At 44.2% G+C, this 18,817-nt stretch overlaps 3 protein-coding genes across 4 annotated transcripts; 2 read left to right on the top strand and 1 right to left on the bottom strand.

Annotated features, from left to right (window-relative positions):
• Positions 1–1,854: 1,854 nt before the first annotated feature.
• On the top strand, positions 1,855–4,996 carry LOC136520838 (transmembrane 9 superfamily member 8-like). Of its 2 annotated transcripts, XM_066514499.1 has the most exons (8): positions 1,855–2,020; positions 2,130–2,294; positions 2,410–2,519; positions 2,603–2,711; positions 2,811–2,923; positions 3,143–3,296; positions 3,467–4,208; positions 4,367–4,458. In XM_066514499.1, the coding sequence occupies exons 1-8, from the start codon at positions 1,916–1,918 to the stop codon at positions 4,372–4,374; spliced, it is 1,506 nt and encodes a 501-aa protein (XP_066370596.1). In that variant the 5' UTR covers positions 1,855–1,915; the 3' UTR covers positions 4,375–4,458. The 2 variants fall into 2 exon arrangements, with proteins under 2 accessions (XP_066370596.1, XP_066370595.1); XM_066514498.1 differs by having other exon boundaries at positions 3,467–4,996.
• A 3,435-nt stretch (positions 4,997–8,431) lies between these two features.
• LOC136520190 (transmembrane 9 superfamily member 8-like) lies at positions 8,432–11,536 on the top strand. The gene is made up of 7 exons (XM_066513635.1): positions 8,432–8,699; positions 8,821–8,985; positions 9,145–9,254; positions 9,356–9,464; positions 9,547–9,659; positions 9,768–9,921; positions 10,086–11,536. The coding sequence occupies exons 1-7, from the start codon at positions 8,583–8,585 to the stop codon at positions 11,241–11,243; spliced, it is 1,926 nt and encodes a 641-aa protein (XP_066369732.1). The 5' UTR covers positions 8,432–8,582; the 3' UTR covers positions 11,244–11,536.
• A 604-nt stretch (positions 11,537–12,140) lies between these two features.
• LOC136520248 (magnesium transporter MRS2-B) lies at positions 12,141–16,223 on the bottom strand. The gene is made up of 5 exons (XM_066513706.1): positions 15,544–16,223; positions 13,625–13,753; positions 13,198–13,539; positions 13,071–13,118; positions 12,141–12,958 (listed from the first exon to the last, which is right to left on the bottom strand). Exons 1-5 carry the CDS (start codon positions 16,075–16,077, stop codon positions 12,728–12,730), a joined length of 1,284 nt encoding a protein of 427 aa, XP_066369803.1. The 5' UTR covers positions 16,078–16,223; the 3' UTR covers positions 12,141–12,727.
• Positions 16,224–18,817: the final 2,594 nt, after the last annotated feature.

The following is an 18,817-nucleotide window of genomic DNA, read 5'->3' as shown; positions in this document are numbered from 1 at the left end:
GTACATCATCCTTTTATTTTTATAAGGTGTCTCTTGATTTGAAAGCATTCTATAAAAATATTTTGACCTTTATTTGAGTATGTTATCAATCATTATAAATATACTCTCATAAGAAATGCAATTCTTACTTTTTAAGGAGTCAAAAGGTTTAAAGTTAAACAAAGTTATATTAAAAAGTAATAACACTTAATATACATTAAATTAAATATAAAATATTTTTCCAGTAAACCTAGTTGGAAACATAAATGTTAATACTCTTCACCATATACATGATCAAATTGTAGTTTGCATTGCATAAATCTCATAGTTGCATCTTTTTTAAGTTTAGAACCCTGCTCTTAGCATTAGCAATAACAAAGACCGTCTACAGCATCCAGGTGGATAACACCTTTCCAACAAGTCTACAAAGCACACATCTAAGAATCTCTCCAGAAAAACATCACAGTGGGCTCAAAAACCAATTACATGCCCCAATCAGAACCCAACTTCAGAAAATTAACCCATTTCCCCTCTTAAAACACATCCCCCAAAGGCAAGAACTCTAGTTGACTTTTAGCTTCAGCCGGAACTTCTGTCAGCTCCCAATCAAACGTAGTCTGCTAAAGAAATTTCTCCCATTTATCGTCCACTTGATTTAACCATGTAGCCTTAGGGGTCTGATGGCTAATAGTTTCATCTTCTACAGCCTTGTATTGAACTCCAGGATCTTTTCTAATGGGCAGGGTATACTCTAACCTTGGAGCATGACTGTTATCTTTAAAAGAAGAGACTTCATATATTTTCAAAGAGGTCCCTGAAAGCAAGGACTGTTTCTTAATTTCCAAAGCCTTCACAGGGCATAGTTGTATGTATATCTTTTTATTGACGAAAAGAGTACATCATATTAGCTGATGGTTTTTGCGGCTAATAAGCTGGCTGATGCTGTTTTGTTGTGAGAGAAAAATATTGTACCATGGCTGATAAGCCGGGCTGATAAGTTCAAGCGAACAACGCAGATGTCATCTATGTGTAACTTTTTATATACATTAAACTTACATATAATCGAATTAATTGTCAGTCAAGATTCATAGAAATTATAATATTTTTCAAGCTCAAATACGTCTTGCAAAAATGAACAGAGGAGGAGCACGCATGTTTTCTCCTAGGAAGTGACAGCGACAGAAGCCACCTTATTTCGGGGGTGTTTGATTCGCGCTCCTAAAATTTATGTCACATCAAATATTTAGAGGCTAATAAGGAGCATTAAATATAAATTAATTACAAAACTAATTACATAGATGGAGGCTAATTTTCGAGACGAATTTTTTTAAGCCTAATTAATCTATCATTAACACATGTTTACTGTAGCACCACTTTGTCAAATCATGGACTAATTAGGCTTAAAAGATTCGTCTCGCAAATTAGTCGCAAGTTGTGCAATTAGTTTCGTAATTAGTCTATATTTAATACTCTATACATATGTCAAACATTCGATGTGACAGGAATTTTAGGAGGAGGGGAAGGAACCAAACAGCTAAGAGCAAGTATAATAACAGGCTATAAGCCGATTAAATGCTGAGATGGAGGAGAGAGGGGAGAAGAGAGAGAGGAGAAGTGGGCTGTAAGCTTACAGCCGGCTTGGGCACAAGAACCAAAAAAGTCTGTGAGAGAGACAAGTGGGCTATATATTAACTGTAAAGAATTAACCACTGTATAAATGGGCTAAGAAAAAACTGCAAAGAACCTTACAGCCAGCGACCCTGCTGTATTATTAGCCCTTCCTCTAACCGCAGACCGAACTTTGACCTTCCGCGTAATCCGCCGCTTCTGTCGCCGCCGACCACTTCTCCCTTCCCCCGTCTTCCACAGTTCCACTTCGGCTGTTCGGCACTTCCCATTCCTCCTGCTCGGCGCGCTCCCACCTCCTCTCACAACCATGGCGACGACCCACCCGGCGCTCCTCTTCCTCGTCGTCCTAGCATGCACCGGTGCCGCCAGCGGGTTCTACCTTCCCGGCGTCGCCCCCGCCGACTTCCGCAAGGTCTTGGCTTTATTTCCGCCGCTCTTTCACACAGTCTCACTCATTTCTTGGCCCTTATCCTCACGTGCTGGATCTCTGTGTGCGTGTGGGTCGTGGCGGCTGGTTGCAGAACGACTTGCTCGCCGTGAAGGTGAACCAGCTGAGCTCCATCAGGACGCAGCTGCCCTACTCCTACTACTCCCTCCCCTTCTGCAGGCCGGACACCATCATCAACAGCGCCGAGAACCTCGGCCAGGTCCTCCGTGGCGACCGAATCGAGAACTCACCCTACGTGGTAATTCCTGTAGGACTGCAGCAGTTTGTACCATTATATATTTATTCGCCTCCTGCGAGCTGCTTTTGCTTCAAAATGTTTTGGATCGAGTTTCATTTGTGTTCGCGAAATGCAGTTCGAGATGATGGAGCCTAAGCTGTGTCAGATCACATGCAAGATTGTTCTGACCGAACAGGGAGCAAATGACATCAAGGAGAAAATCGAGGACGAGTACCGTGTAAACATGTGAGATCAGATGCTGCTTGCTAGCTGCAAAGAAATTCAGATAACTGGAATGGGAGGATGAGCCCTGTTTGCTTGCCTTGCAGGATTCTTGATAACCTTCCTCTGGTCGACCCAATTACGATGATTGATAGAGATGCGCCTCCATACTATCAGCAAGGTGTGAATCTGGGTGTCAAGGGCCTGTACGTTGGGGTGGGTTCATCTTCTTAATTATACTAGCTACCTGGGAATACCAATAACTTATTTTTCAGCCAGTGACAAATGTGTTCTGATCTAATGTCACTGATGCAGAGTAAAGATGTCATGTATTTCATCTACAACCACTACTCATTTCTGGTGAAGTATAACAAGGAGGCACAAACAGATCTCGCTAGGATTGTGGCCTTTGAGGTTAAACCATACAGGTTAAACATTTCATCTCACAGAGTGGAGTTACTTTGTGGTGTTCTCACATGATGCATGATATACAATGTCATTTTACAATTTTTTTGTGCTCACAGTGTGGGTGGAGTTTCTCTGTGGAGTTCTCGCATGATTCATGATATATATGCCATGTCATGTTACAATTTTTTTTATGTTCACAGGTACAGTGTACATTTAATCATTTATTGTGTCTGTTGCAGTCGTAAACATAAACCTGATGGTGATTGGAAGGGTAATGCAACTCGCCTTAAAACCTGTAATCCACACTCGGGGCTTCTAGTAGTGTACTCTGATGGGCCTCAACAAATAGAGGCAAACAAAGAGATCATTTTCACCTATGATGTTAACTTTGAGGTAGTTTCGATTGTTCGACTTGTCGAGTTGTTTCTATACAACCAACCTTGTTATTGAGATGTAGGCATGTAGCACTCCTACTCAAGCTTCAGATAAATGGTCTAGTTTTTCATTGCAAAGCTTCAAATTTCGTGACCTTTTCATTTTTGCTTACATGATGTGTCATCCAGGAAAGTGATATCAAGTGGGCATCACGCTGGGACACCTACCTTCGCACAACTGATGGTCATTGGTTTCCCATTGTGAATTCTCTGACCATGGTCCTCTTCCTCTCTGTAATGGTTGCCATGATCATGCTCCGGACTCTGTACCGTGATATTTCCAAGTACAACCAGCTAGAGAGCCAGGAGGAAGCCCAAGAGGAGTCTGGGTGGAAGCTTCTCCACGGTGATGTGTTCAGGCCTCCTGTCAATGCTGACCTGCTGTGCGTGTATGTGGGTACAGGTGTACAGTTCTTTGGAACACTGCTTGTCACCTTGTTGATCGCGATCCTGGGGCTCCTGTCACCTTCAAATCGTGGAGGGTTCATGACGGCCATGCTCCTGCTCTGGGTCTTCATGGGCCCGTTTGCAGGGTACTCCTCTGCACGTTTTTACAAGATGTTCGGGGGGGTGGAATGGAAGAAGGTTGCCATCAGGACGGTCTTGGTATTCCCTGGAGTCGTCTTCCTAATATTCTTTGCCCTGAACATGCTTCTCTGGGGCGTGAAATCATCCGGTGCTGTACCATTCACCACCATGCTCGCACTGGTTTTCCTGTGGTTTGGAATCTCTATGCCACTGATCTTCATCGGCAGCTACCTTGGGTTTAAGAAGCCTTACATAGAGGACCCAGTGAGGACAAACAAGATACCACGCCCGATACCGCAGCAGCCATGGTATATGAACCCAGCCGTCTCGATGTTGATCGGAGGTATCCTACCCTTCGGTGCTGTGTTCATGGAGCTCTTATTCATCCTGACAATAATCTGGATGCACCAGTTCTACTACATCTTTGGGTTCCTGTTCCTCGTCTTCATGATCCTAATAGTGACCTGCGCTGAGATCACCATTGTGCTTTGCTATTTCCAGCTGTGTAGCGAGGACTACCAGTGGTGGTGGAGATCCTACCTGACGCCCGGCTCGTCAGCTCTGTACCTCTTCCTGTATGCAACATTCTATTTCTTCACGAAGATGCAGATCACGAAGGCAGCCTCCGGTGTGCTCTACTTCGGCTACATGCTCATTGCCTCCTACGCCTTCTTTGTGCTCACCGGCACCATTGGCTTTTACGCCTGCTTCTGGTTCACCAGGCTTATATACTCTTCGGTGAAGATTGACTAGGAAGCTAGAATGGCATCACTTCATGGTCGGCATGAGAAATCAGAGGTCAAAGTTGTGAAAGAATACATGAAAATGTAGCATGGCTTATACACAGAAGTAAGGTATAGGATATCTATTGGTCTATAATTCAGTTACATTTTTTGTGTCAGTGACTTGAGGTATGTGTGTGCATTATTATCGCACAGCTTACAGAATTGAGATGGTACTTCAGCTCCAGGAATTGAACATATGTTTCTTTTGCTGAAATGCTGAGCATCTCGTGTTGTACTCCCTCTCGTTGATACAAAATATAAGTCAGACATTTAGGCATGGGCATTGCCACGGTGTAAATGATAATACTTTGACTATATTTTCTATGAGGAAATAATATTTCAATTAAAAGACTGTATGCCATTGTAATATTTTCCATCATAAATCTAGTAAAAATTATTTATGGTGCCATTGTATGTATTATGTACAGTAATAATTAGTTGATGGTGGAAGAACTTATTGTAATCTTAAAACGGCTTCTATTTTGGATCGGATGGAGCAGGTGTGCATGGACATGTATTTGTTCAAAACTCGAAATTAAAAAAAAAAACAGTGACCAGGAACTAAGCGGTTATTTCATTAAGAAGAAAATAGACACTCAATTTCGAGCTGAAGAGGAATCAAATTTAGGTGATTGGGTGCATGTGCATGACTACACATCCAACTCCACCAGTTGAGCTAGGCTCATTTTTTGAAACCTCTTGAAAACTTGGAACTGCAGGAACTGTGACCTTCTTCACACATTCCAAAAGATTGATACCCAATTTGAGTGGCAGTTTGTATTGACACTCCAGTACAATTAATTCTGGTGAAGAACGTTGACACTTAATAACGAAGAAGTGATGTCCTCTCTCTTCAAACACCCCACCCCTACCCACCCATCCAAACAATTCTGATCTCCAACATAAGTATGCATTGTATTGCACCCGTTCGAGATTGCAGTCTATGTACTTCCAGATTATCTAAAAGTTCATATGTATTTACATTGATAAAAAAAAAGACTATGTTAAGATCATTGTTTAAATTAGCGCATTATGGTGGTGTTATAGCCGGCTGGAGAGAGCAGCCACAACGATATTGTACATATTTGTGGTCTCATGTCTTACTGATAAAACGGTGATCACTCTCCTCCCATGAGGCATCGTCATGATACTTCTTCCCCCTCTGATTGGGGACCCTCAAGTGAACTTCCGGATGGGTAGAACCGCAATGATACTGTTTTACGTGAAAAATTCAGTGGAGACTATCCTTATGGAGCAGCCGTAGGAGAGTACCTGTCGTGAACTGTGGACATGTGTCTATGCACAGCCATTTTTTTTCGAAAGCTTTTGGGGTGGGGTGGGGGGGGGGGGGGGGGGGGGTGGTTTACAGGGTTACACAAACGAGCCTAAGCTCGACACTACTAAGCTGAACCACTACTAAGACAGCACTGTCTAGACTACACAAAAAGAAGAAGACGAAACAACAAAGACACCACTCGTCACCTGAACAATAAGAACAAGAAGTACAAAGAGGGCGTAAGCTCTACTGATTAGCTGCAACATTTGGACTTGTGGCTAACTGAAATTGATCGAACTCCTCCTTTATGCACAGCCATTCAATGTATTCTTTCCAACTACTCCAAAATTTACGTAGCAAGTATCTATGCGTTGATGATTGTGTATAGAGGCGTATCGTAAATCTACGATATATGCTCATGACTGTTCCACGAAAACCGTCTCCACTATCCACTAAATATTTGTTTTGGTTTTACGGACACCGTTTCCCTTGTTGAAGGCATGATCCTGAGCTAGCTGGCCTTGTGCGGTGTTATGACGGGGCACGGTCTCGCGCAACCAAGGTGGATTTCCAAGCAAATAGCTGTGTTCCTGATGTCGAGAAGTACAGTTTTCAAGACCTACTGACTTCTTTGATACTACTACTAGTAGATCCCAGTCGAAAACAACTTTATGACAAGGACCATCGCGAGCCTCCACAGCACCGCTAACACGTTCTGAACATATTATAAATAAAAAAGAAAAAGTGCACACGACGCCACGACAGTGGGTCACTCTCACTCGGAACCAAAGAGACAAAATTGTAGTGCTCCATCTCCAACTCTCCATGGACCGCTGCGCTCGTCCGTAGTGGTGTGTGCACACCTGTTCTTGGGGTTGGGCAGACGCTGGACCCGCGACACGCCCGCATCTCCACTGAGGCCACTCGGGCTCCAAAAATGCTGCATTCATGTCTGTTCGGACTTCGGAGCATGCAGTCCACGCACTCCACAAACATCGTCAACAAAAATCAGGCAGAGGCCGCCAGGCCGGTACACACGCAACGACAAAATTTATTTATCAGACAGATTAGCATGAGAGTCAAATGACCTTTGCATTCCTATTTATTGAGTATGTATCTTCTATAGAAAAGATTAGTAGTCATGTGTATCAGTAAATTATGCATGCATTTCGCAAAAAAAAAAGAGTAAATTATGCATACAATTATAATTAAATAGCTTCCATGCCGTCGACATAAGGATTGAACAAATAGAAAAAAAATGCACGGTTGATTTGATATACGTGAAACTTACTAGATAGGATACAATGAGAAATTTCAGTACTAACAAGTGTTTTGTATCTAGTCATTTCAAGGGCATGTGACCTCTGTTTAGCAAACGACAAACAACTTGAGCTTAGATCACAGTTAAAACAACAACAACAACTACTAGAGCTTAGATCACGGAAATCGCAATTCAAGGGCGTGTTCAGCTGGCTGGCCAGCCAACTCACGGAATCACTGTTCATGTCCTACCAGAACAGTATTTCCCTCTCACAACAATCAGCCGGAACAGTGTTTTTCAGTCCTGCCTAACAGGCCCCAAGCTCGGTAGGAGCTGAGCTCGAGCCGGAACCCTAGGCTCGCGAGCCCCGACAATCCAAGCTCAAAAGTCGCTCGTTAAAGCTCATTTTAGTTCTATGTATCTCTTATCAGCCTGCTGCTGCAAAATACGGTAAACCAAAGTAGAAAAAAGTAGTGTACAAACAGCCTAGAAAGAAGTGCAGCTAAGCAGGGCTTATATATTTTTTTAAAAAAATCTGTAATAAATATTTTTGTTAGTATGTTATAAATTGATTAATACAATTGATGCATGTAAAAGATACTTTGTTTTATAATCAATTCATTTATAAGATTGTTTCATTATTTTATTATTTATTACCTTGTGAAATAAATGACGCTTACCTTCTCAAGCAAAGCTGTACCAGCAAGCTCCTGAGTTTGTGCCAGATCGCTCGACAGCTCGTTAGCAGCCCTAAGTACTACTTTCTCTGTCTAAAAAGCTTATTAATTTAGTTTTAGTCTAAGTCAAACTATCTAAAGTTTGACCAAAATGACACATTAGAATATTAATATTAATATTATTAAATAAGTATAATTAGATTCGTCCCGCAACATAGTTTTGTAGTACACTTATTTATAGGTATTATCACTCTAGATTTCCTGTATTGTTTTCATTTTAAAATGTGACGCTCTAAACTCTCACTAACACGCAAGCTGCACGGTGTAATGTTACGGCTGTGTACCGTTGTACCCTAAACCACCGTAATTAACACGGGCCTCATCCGGCGTCGTGATTCGCGCACCACGGCGGGCCCCACATCCCACCTGACATCCTGACCCAACCCGACCCTCCGGAATCGGCGATTCGGTTCGGTGGGCCACGAGGCGAAACACGCACCCGGCGTACCGCGAGGGGTTCCGGGCCCACCTGACAGCCTCCCGCCTAAACCCCGTCGCCGCGCCGCCCCGGGCCGGGAGGCTGGGGGGGAGACCCGTCAAATCCAAGCAAAGGCCACCCCGAGGACGGCCGGCGACGACTTCCCCCTTCCAACACCCTCCTCCTCCTGCGTCCCTCCCTCTCTCCCTCCCCGCGCGCCCTGATCCCCGCCATTCATCCATGACGACGAACAGCGCGGTGATGGTGCTCCTCCTCCTCGCTGCCGCCGTACTCGCCTGCGCGGGCGGCGCGCGCGGGTTCTACCTCCCCGGCGTCGCCCCCGCCGATTTCCGAAAGGTCTCTCCCTCCTTTGTTCTTCTTCTTCCTCTGTGTTTCGATTTTGTGTTTTTGCTAGCTGGGTTGGTTTGTTGATCTCGGTGAGTCCTCTCCTCACGCTCTGAGCCTGTGTGGATTGCAGAAGGACCCGCTCGCCGTGAAGGTGAACCAGCTGAGCTCCATCAAGACGCAGCTGCCGTACTCCTACTACTCCCTCCCCTTCTGCAAGCCGGGCACCATCGTCGACAGCGCCGAGAATCTCGGCGAGGTGCTCCGCGGCGACCGCATCGAGAATTCACTCTACGTGGTAAGCCTGTGCCGCACTAGTATTAGTGATCCACTGTTCACCTGTGTTTGTCAGTACTTAGCGGCCGTTCTGGGAGAGTCTGAGCAAAAGGTCGCTCGTGTATTTTTGCTATAATTAGCTCGGTGCTCTTATGAAATTTCAATCGTCCTTGAAATGCAGTTCGAGATGATGGAGCCTAGGCTGTGCCAGATCGTGTGCAAGATTGCTCCGAACGAAGATGAAGCGAAGGATCTGAAGGAGAAAATTGAGGATGAGTACCGCATAAACATGTGAGAGGGCATATGCTGCTTTTCATAGATTTAGATCAATAGCCCATTTATTTCAGGTGACTAGAACGAGGAAGTGAACCTTGGTTTTTGTGGCTTCGCAGGATCCTTGACAACCTTCCTTTGGTGGTCCCAATTAAGAGATTGGATCAAGAGGCACCTACTGTATACCAACAAGGTGTGCATATCGGCATCAAGGGACAGTACTCAGGGGTGGGTTGATAATCTGCTAGCTAGAATGTTGATGTGTTCAGCTTACGTCAAGTGTGTTCTGATTTGACTGTTATTGATGCAGACCAAGGAGGAGAAGCATTTCATTCACAACCACTTCACATTTCTGGTGAAGTATCACAAGGATGCGAACACTGATCTTGCCAGGATTGTTGCCTTTGAGGTTAAACCATACAGGTGTAATATTCTATCCTTGTTTCTCAACTTATAGCACCGTGCTTGCCATCCTTTTCCATTTATATGATTGTTATAACAAAAAGTTATCGTATCTGCTGCCTTCTGCAGTATTAAGCATGAACCTGATGGCGACTGGAGGGGGAATGCTACACCCCTTAAAACCTGTGATCCACACTCAAGACGCCTTGTCGTAGACTCTGATTCACCTCAAGAAGTAGATGGCAACAAAGAGATCATTTTCACCTATGATGTGAACTTTGAGGTAGTTTCAACTGTTTTTAATCTTGAACTTTTTGTCTATGATCAGCCTTAATGCATCATGACAGAAGTCTCCACTGTAAACCTTCAGATAGATGGTATAGTTTTTTTCCCCCTTGAGATTTTCAAATCTTCTGACACTTTTTTGTTCATATGTGTGTCATGCAGGAAAGTCCTATCAAGTGGGCATCACGCTGGGACACCTACCTTCTGATGGCAGACGACCAAATCCATTGGTTTTCTATTGTCAATTCACTGATGATAGTCCTCTTCCTCTCTGGGATGGTTGCCATGATCATGCTCCGGACTCTTTACCGCGACATCAACAAGTACAACCAGTTAGAGGACCAGGAGGACGCCCAGGAGGAGACAGGATGGAAGCTTGTCCATGGAGATGTGTTCAGGCCTCCTGCCAATGCTGACCTGCTGTGCGTATATGTCGGTACAGGCGTACAGTTCTTTGGAATGCTGCTTGTCACCTTGCTGTTTGCCATCCTCGGGCTCCTTTCACCTTCGAACCGTGGAGGGCTCATGACAGCAATGCTCCTCCTCTGGGTCTTCATGGGGCTGTTTGCAGGGTACGCCTCCTCGCGCCTTTACAGGATGTTCAAGGGCTCAGAGTGGAAGAATGTCACCATCAAGACTGCACTGATGTTCCCTGGCATCGTGTTTGCAATTTTCTTCGTCCTGAATGCACTCATCTGGGGCGAAAAATCCTCAGGTGCCGTGCCATTCACCACCATGTTTGCTCTGGTGCTCCTCTGGTTCGGCATCTCCATGCCATTGGTCTTTGTCGGCAGCTACCTTGGCTTCAAGAAGCCTGCCATGGAGGACCCAGTGAGGACAAACAAGATACCACGGTCAATACCCGAGCAGCCATGGTACATGAACCCGGTCGTCTCGGTGCTGATCGGAGGCATCCTGCCCTTTGGCGCAGTGTTCATCGAGCTCTTCTTCATCCTGACATCAATCTGGCTGCACCAGTTCTACTACATCTTTGGGTTTCTCTTCCTGGTCTTTGTCATCCTGATCCTAACCTGTGCGGAGATCACCATCGTGCTTTGCTACTTCCAGCTCTGCGGTGAGGACTACCAGTGGTGGTGGAGATCCTACCTGACGTCTGGCTCGTCAGCGCTGTACCTCTTCCTGTACGCCACGTTCTACTTCTTCACCAAACTGGAGATAACGAAGACGGTCTCCGGCGTGCTCTACTTTGGCTACATGCTCATCGCCTCCTATGCCTTCTTTGTGCTCACCGGCACCATCGGCTTCTATGCCTGCTTCTGGTTCACCAGGCTGATCTACTCTTCAGTCAAGATCGACTAGAAATCTAGACTACGGTTGATACACTGTTGTGGGTTTGCGAAAGCAATGAGCAAAAGAGAAATAATAGGTAACGAACATCAGAAGTTGAGAATGTAGCATGCATTATACAAGGTGAAACTTTAAACGTAGGGTGCTTATTCAGGTGTTTTAGGGTATTTACAGTTTGATTCTGGAACACTAAATTAGTTTACTTCGAAGCCAGTAATTCAGTGTGTATCCTTACAGAGCAGGTTTGTGATGTTACAATCCAACAATTTAACATTTTTAAACATATCTTGTGTTGGTGACATTCTGAAGGATCCCTGCATCTTCTTTTCCGTTGTGTGACGACTGGTTACGCTGAAAGCGTCAGACAAGCTTCGATTTCTGTTGGTTTTAAATTGGAAACAGCAATCGTATGGAGATCGAAGTCTGGTTCTAACAATAAATGATAAATCATAATTCACAAGTGAGACTTCTATATTCGGTAATAAAATTGGCATGTTCTACACGGATAGTAAGATAGTAGCACAGGAGCAAAAAGCACTTGAGATTTTGCACATATGGGACACGTACACATCACCCGCCAAAGAGCCTAATAGCTTATTACTGGAACATCTCGGTAAGCTAGCTAATGGACGATCTCCACTGCCATCTCTAAGCCCGGCGGCTAGGCTCCTGATGGTCGCGCCCGTTCTTCTTGCGCCCGGCCCCGAACATGAGGTAGCCGAGGCCACCAACCACGATGAGGCCGCCGACCGCCAGCGTCGTTGGGCTGTAGCGCCGTAGAGGGCTCGACGGATGCGCCGATGCCGACCCCGCGCGCTTGAGCGGGTCTTCTGCCCACGCGTTCATCTTCTCCGGCCACATGACGCACAGACGATGCTCCTTTCTGAATTCTGATGATTATGGCTACCTCCACTACACGGACTGGCTAGGAAGCTCTCTGTTTCCTGCTCCGTGCTGAAACGTGTTATGGGGTGCTAGAAGCAGCTTTATGGTGGTAGCAGGTTAAGCGGCAAGAGGACACGCAGGGAGTAACACGTGCAAGCGTGACATCGTAGCACTGCCACGTAGCCCATGCAACATCAAGTCACTGGTCTGGTCTGCCTCAGCAATGAACTAGTAGCAGCCTACTAGAATATATGTAGTGCATCATGAGTAAAATGCCAGATGGAAGAGAAACCCTTTTCTTGTTTAGAGCGAGAAGGATCAGGAACATCGTTTTGGTGAAACCATCTTATCCTAACTGATGATGGCAAAGGCACAACAGTACAGCCACTTGGATGTGGAATTGGGAAGTATTATTTCTATACGGTATTATTTTCCCTTATACAGGACAGGGATCATGTCAAGAAAGTTACAATTTCACCTGAATTCTCGGTAGGCATGCCCTAAACCTCTAAAAGAATGGTAATTTACATCGGCAGAAATTCAGGGTTCTGATCAAGTACCTTACATGGTGAACTGATTCATCGGTCCTATGGCAGGAGGGCATATACACTCTACAAAGGCATCAGTCTCTTGTACTTGAAGAACCAAAGGAAGGAGCAGAAGATGAAAACGCCAACCACTGAAGTAATTACAAGGACCCACTGGAATGCATTCTCTATTTTGAAAACTGATGTCTCAAAGTTCATCCCAAATATCCCAGCTACCACTCCGAAAATGGCCACAACAAATGTTGCAGTCGTTAGCAGCAACTCAAACTGGATCAGCTGGTTCCGCACATTGTCCTAGTAACATATGACACTCAGTCAAATAAGTTACACAGACCAGCAGTGTGAGAAATGCATAAATCTGATATGCATATCCCCAATAAGGAGAGAATAAAATATGTTGACGTACCAGCTGAATGTTGATGAAGTCTTCGGTGTCATCAATATACTCTTTAAGCTGAAAGAAGGAAAAACAGATCAGATCCCTTGACTCCACATAACCAGATTTAAGATATGCTGGGGATATGGCTCGGTACCGATGTCAGCTTGTTCAGAGTGCTGTCTATAACAACGAAATAAGCTTCCAGTAACATCTCCAGCTCCTGGATATGCTCTGTCGTAGTGTTATCTGAGCCCTTTGTACTGTCATGCCTACTTCTACACAAACTGAAAGTTTTCTCCAGCTTTCGTGATTCTGTGGGTGATGAGACTGGAGATACAGGAGCTGAAACTGAAGTCCCAGCAGCGCCTGCTGAATTGTAGCCCAACAAAGACTGGTCACCAAAGACTGATGATTCCATCCTCATCTTTTTTTCGGTGAGATACATCTCGGCCATATCACCATCGTCATCCATTAGTTGTTCTATTTCATCTCTGACCTATTGGAAGACAAAATAACAATTAGAAAACCGGTCTACACAAATGGTCTGCAACAAGGGAAATCGAGATTAGGCTATAGTTTACTTTTTGAACTCTTCTGGTCAATGCAACTAGTCTACTTTTTAATCGCCGGACACGTTCCAAATTGAGAGTACTGATTTTGGATGTCAGCTCATCCAATAATGGATATGCTTCAATTTCCAATTCCGCTGCCTGAAGAGAAACAGAAAAAAACACACACATTATTACATATGCACTGATTTTATTAATGTCAAAAGGCAATCAGCATCATTCTACACAAGGCATGCCTACACCTAACTTGCTTGGGACGAGAAACCTAGAAGGTTCTGTTGTTGATTTGATCATGCAAGAGGGGTGCTTCAATCAGTGAGACATAATATGCATAAGACCATATCAACAGTCAACACTCAACAGAGAATTTTTGTAGCTAAAACTCTAGCCAAAAAGCCATGAGTTCTCGGACAGCATGCACTAGAAAACTTGTGGTCAGTGTTGCTTTGTGTTTTAGAAGTTACTGTTGGGTGTTGGCAGAGTTATCTCTAGGCACATTTCTTGTATTTTTATCCAGCTTTTACAAACACAATGTTGCCAATAGTAAAACCAAACAAAGCTCTTGTCGCCTCTATGCTAACTTTCAGAATTTTAGCATCCATGGATGCAATCACTCAGTATTAACCTTTTTTATCAAATCAGAAGGACAGTTACTAAATATGGAAAACACTAAACCACACATAACTCATCCTGGTAACAGCTAAACACAGACAGTTACTGTCCCATTGATAAGTTGGGCTGGTAGAATCAGGTCATTTTGAAAAATCGCCACTTATAGAATTTCCCAGTTATAATACCAAATGATATGCTACCGATGCATTAATTAATACACTAAAAATCATATGTTCAAGGAGCTACATATTCCTGTGTCGAACAATTCAATTTGCCATCCTTTTTGGTCACTTTTGAAAGCCTCTTCAACCTCAATTGGTAAACTCAAAACAATTCCTAAATTATTAGTAACTGAAGGAAAATAAGTATAAGAAAACTACTTGTTTTCAATCGTTTGAAAAAAGAATCTCAGATTACTTCATGTTCTGAACAGGAATTTGTCCCAGATTACTTCATGTTCTGAACAGGAATTTGTCCATTTATTGTGCTTAGGATCATTAAACAGATGAGTATTGATAAAGCCATCAAGGTTTGTTGGAGAAAGCATCGATTTCTTGGGTACCAAGGGAAGAAGGCATTAAAGAAACTGCCCGAGGAAGGAAAGAGTCTGCACATGAAAAGGCTGTTACAGTGAAAGGAAGAAACGATTTGTATTTCTTGTTTATATTATATATGCTAATATGTTACTTAACATGCACCAAATTTGAAAGATTCTCTTAAGCAGCAAACATCCAACTTTTAAACTTTGATGGGCTCATTCTAACTATACTACTACCTGAAATTGCAAAAGCAGGAGAATGATGCAAGTGTATGCCATAATCTAAGTAGACACCTAAAGGGAAAAGGAGGCGGAGCTGCTAATCTTTGTACAGTTGGAAGAAATAACTGATGCAAAACAAATTCTCCCACTGACAACATGTGTTCAAATTGCCATCAGAAAGTCAGCTGCAACATTTTTACTTGATTGATGCTCAGAGCAACAATTGGGAAGTTGTGGTATCCCATTCATCCAGCAAGAACTAGAACCAGCAGTGGTTTCACAAATTTTGATTCTATCACGCGCAACATGATACTCAGTCACAGAATAACCTCAACCTCATTATGACTCTTGTAAAAAAACTGGGAAGCCAAAACACAAATACTGGACCATTAAGCCAGCCAATTGCACAGTTGCAAACCATGTTAGAATATCATCATTGTCACGCCATAGCCCAATCGTGGGAACTGAACCCACTCTGATTGGAATAATAACCAAACTAAAGCACAATATCAAATACAGTTCAGACGCAGACATGGAATTGAGGAGTTTTGATGATCACCTGTGCATCGAGGAAGGAGCATGCGGCCTCGAGGGCGAGCTCGAGCGCTCGGAATTCGAAGGGCAGCTCGTCGCCCTCAGCGCGCTGGAGGAGGCGGCGCTGGAGCTCGGCGGCGTACTGGAGGACGTAGCTGTCGAGGGAGTTGAGCAGGAGCACCTCGTCCGCGGTGATGACGCAGCGGATCTGCTCGAGGTTGACGACGATGGCGCGCTCGCGGCCCAGGACCGTGGACGGGTACACGAACAGCGGGTCGAGCAGGCGGAGGTCCCGCGCCGGGAGCTCGCAGCGCCGCATCATGGTGGCCTTGTCGATCTCCAGCGTCTGCACGGAGGCCGTGGCGGCCTCGACGCGGATCCAGCTGCGCGTGCCGCCGCCGCGCTTCTTCAGGTTGGGGACGTCGAGCCCACCCGGGAAGCGGCGGCCCGCGGACCCCGGGGCCGCGGACGGGAGCGCGGGCGACGAGGCCGACGCGACGTGCGACGGGTACGCGCGGTGGAGGAGCGGCTGCTTGACGGAGTCCCCGGCGGCGGCCATGGCGCGCCGGCGGGTGATTATTGGCCGGCGGAGTGGGCGGTGGGGTCTTTTCGCGGATGGGCCCCTGCCGCTCGCGTGTCGCGTAGAGTCGTAGTCGAGGGGAGAGGGGAGTCTGGTGCTGTTGGCCCTGTTGTTGGTGGGAAACGTGCGGCTCAGGCCTCGGAGGACGGCCGGCCATCTTTTTGCACTTTTAAAATTTGCAACCTCACATTTGCATCTTTTTTTATTTGTATATCTTGGCCAAGCGATAATGGAATCTAGAATATCTGATAACACTCTAGCGTAAGCCATATGCACTTCTTCATTTTTTATGAGATGCGAGTAGCTTGAACATGGAATACAGCAATTATGAATTTTACAGCTGTATATATATGCTCATTACGAATAAAACTGTGAGTTTCAATTTTATCATCAGCTAAAAATTATTAAATTACTGCATGGAATCTGAGCAGGGCTGTCAGCATCGCCGTCTTGAATTGAATTGAACATTTGTCATCGTGTATGATTGATGAGTGAGAAAACAATTAGGGGCGATGGTGAAGTTACGTCATTCTGAAATCTAGATGGACCCTAGTTGTGACACCATTGACAAATTATCTTAGTTTATGATGAGTGGACCTGGTGTCATATATGGCTAGGGTTGTGGCTTATTCAAAAATACTTTAATTGAATTTACTTTTATTATAAAATAAAATGAGTTTGATTTTCAGTGACTTTCAACTTCGCCTCGGCTCATTATGCTCGGGTAAAGTTGAGTCTCAAATAATTTAGACAACCATAATAAATAATAAGATTGTATTATTTTTGAAGAAAACTTGAAAAAAGTGCAGTCGACTTGTTATCCACCCATGTATATGGGCAACTAGGGTGCTAAGTAATGTAAGCACATAATCCCTCTGTCCTAAAATTAATACAATTCTACATTTTTTGATCAACTTTGATAAATTCTATAAACTTGATATGTAAATAATTTGACTAAAGATAGAATTACATTTTTCTAGGACGAAGATTGTAGCGAGAGAATTTGAACATTGCCCTCTTTCTTCTTGAGTCCTGTTTCTTCTAATTCCCTTTGATTTTATGCTATTCTATCCTTAGATAGACATAAGCAAAAGCCGCATGAGTCTGCAAAGAGACCATTTTGACTCGAGCCTAGATCTTGTGCCCAGATCTGTCCTGAAGATATGTTTAAGCCTAATATTTCGGGTCGGGCTTGAATCATGCCCCCTTGGCCGTCGGATCCTTTAATTTGGAGCTCTCCTTAGCTCCCCCCATCCCCCTAGAAAATTTTGTCATAGATGCAACTTGAGGAGAGGCTGAAGCCATCTGGAGGTTGAATAAACCCCTAATACGTTTATCCTGAATCCGCCGCTGAAGCTAAGTTTCTTGAGATTAGACTCAGCCCGTCACACTGAGTGGGATCAGATTTGTTCAGGTCTGTTTCTCGCATAGCCACAAATCATCGACTAGGAACACTTTGATTTATTCGTGCCAAAATAACACAAAGGCACAAGGGACTTTAAGAGACGTGCTGAAAACCTTGTTAAAAAATCTTTGCACGTGCCTTATCGTTGGCTGTCAATTCGCAAGGACACTGATATGAAACGTTTTTTTTTTTGGTGTGGGGGGTGGGGGTGGGGGGTGGGGGCGGTACTTCAGTGAAGTGATTTATGGGAATATAGTGAATCGTGGACCCCACTTGTATCGGGAGGACGAAGTAGTGTGATAACATTTCCTTTTGCCCCGTTCGGCTTACTCAAAAACCGACTTGTTTGGCTTGTTTTTTTAATCGGAATATTGTTTTTCTCTCATAATAATTCAACCAGAATAGTATTTTTCAGTCAGTTTTAGCTAAAATTCAGCAAGCCGAACAGAACCTTTGTCTAAATCAAGTTGAGTAGGCTACACCGCCCATTTGCTTTTCTACAAGGCAAAATAAAAGCATATACGGTTCTAAACACTGCATAAAGGCATGTTGTCTTGAGCACCAGATGTGCTAGTCCGGCCCAAACTTCGCTTGGCTTTTAGAAGGCAACTTCTGATTACTTAACTGCATGGATCCTCGTTTCGGCAAGTGCTTGATGTGTTGCTAATCCAAAGAAGAGCACACATTGCAAAAAATTTTAAAAAATGGACATGGAACAAAAATCAATTTAGTGCGTGAATGAGCGATCTGGTGCCGGTTTAGATGCACTTGCCATGGCAAAACTTTTGCTCTTAATCTTTTGCTATAAAACTTTAGCCATTCTAACTTTTGCCTGAGGTGTTTAGATGCATGGCAAATGTTTAGCACTGTATCAAACAAAGACTGATTTGTCCTCATTTAATGACTGATTTGCTTCATTAATTGTTAGTCATGCATAGCCATGCGCAGCCCTGCTACCCGCGTGTGCTGCTCGTCGTCGGGCTGCATGGTTCCCCGAGCAGCTTGGCATTGCTGCTCGGTTTGTTTCCAAACATTCTAAAATTACACTTTATTACATAATTATTGAATAGCCTAAGTACTGTGTTCAATTGTCCTCAACCATGCAAATCAAGCACGCACGTTACAATTCAAATACACAATTCAAATTGTCATGATCTATTTAACGAACCAATGGCTATTTGGTCACGGAAACCATTCATGTACGCAGATTCATCCTTTTGTCGGCGGTTGACAAGTACGTGGTTGAGAGGCCGATGTCTCAGGTGGAACATAGTTCTCATCACGATCACAACGATCAAAGTCCCTATCCACTAT

Source organism: Miscanthus floridulus, chromosome 18 (genome assembly GCF_019320115.1).
Source record: "Miscanthus floridulus cultivar M001 chromosome 18, ASM1932011v1, whole genome shotgun sequence".
NCBI lineage: Eukaryota > Viridiplantae > Streptophyta > Magnoliopsida > Poales > Poaceae > Miscanthus > Miscanthus floridulus.
This window is presented reverse-complemented; position numbering and strand designations above follow the sequence as displayed.

Bases quoted from the DNA above. Each gene is read 5' to 3' on its own strand.
- LOC136520838 (XM_066514498.1), top strand. From the start codon at position 1,916: ATGGCGACGACCCACCCGGCGCTCCTCTTCCTCGTCGTCCTAGCATGC. The intron at 2,712-2,810 runs GTGGGTTCATCT...TCACTGATGCAG, and splicing joins TCAAGGGCCTGTACGTTGGG to AGTAAAGATGTCATGTATTT. The intron at 3,297-3,466 runs GTAGTTTCGATT...TGTGTCATCCAG, and splicing joins CCTATGATGTTAACTTTGAG to GAAAGTGATATCAAGTGGGC.
- LOC136520190 (XM_066513635.1), top strand. From the start codon at position 8,583: ATGACGACGAACAGCGCGGTGATGGTGCTCCTCCTCCTCGCTGCCGCC. The intron at 9,255-9,355 runs GTGAGAGGGCAT...GTGGCTTCGCAG, and splicing joins GATGAGTACCGCATAAACAT to GATCCTTGACAACCTTCCTT. The intron at 9,660-9,767 runs GTGTAATATTCT...TGCCTTCTGCAG, and splicing joins TTTGAGGTTAAACCATACAG to TATTAAGCATGAACCTGATG.
- LOC136520248 (XM_066513706.1), bottom strand. From the start codon at position 16,077: ATGGCCGCCGCCGGGGACTCCGTCAAGCAGCCGCTCCTCCACCGCGCG. The intron at 13,754-15,543 runs GTGATCATCAAA...GTTTCTCTTCAG, and splicing joins GCTCCTTCCTCGATGCACAG to GCAGCGGAATTGGAAATTGA. The intron at 13,119-13,197 runs GTACCGAGCCAT...TCCTTCTTTCAG, and splicing joins CTCTGAACAAGCTGACATCG to CTTAAAGAGTATATTGATGA.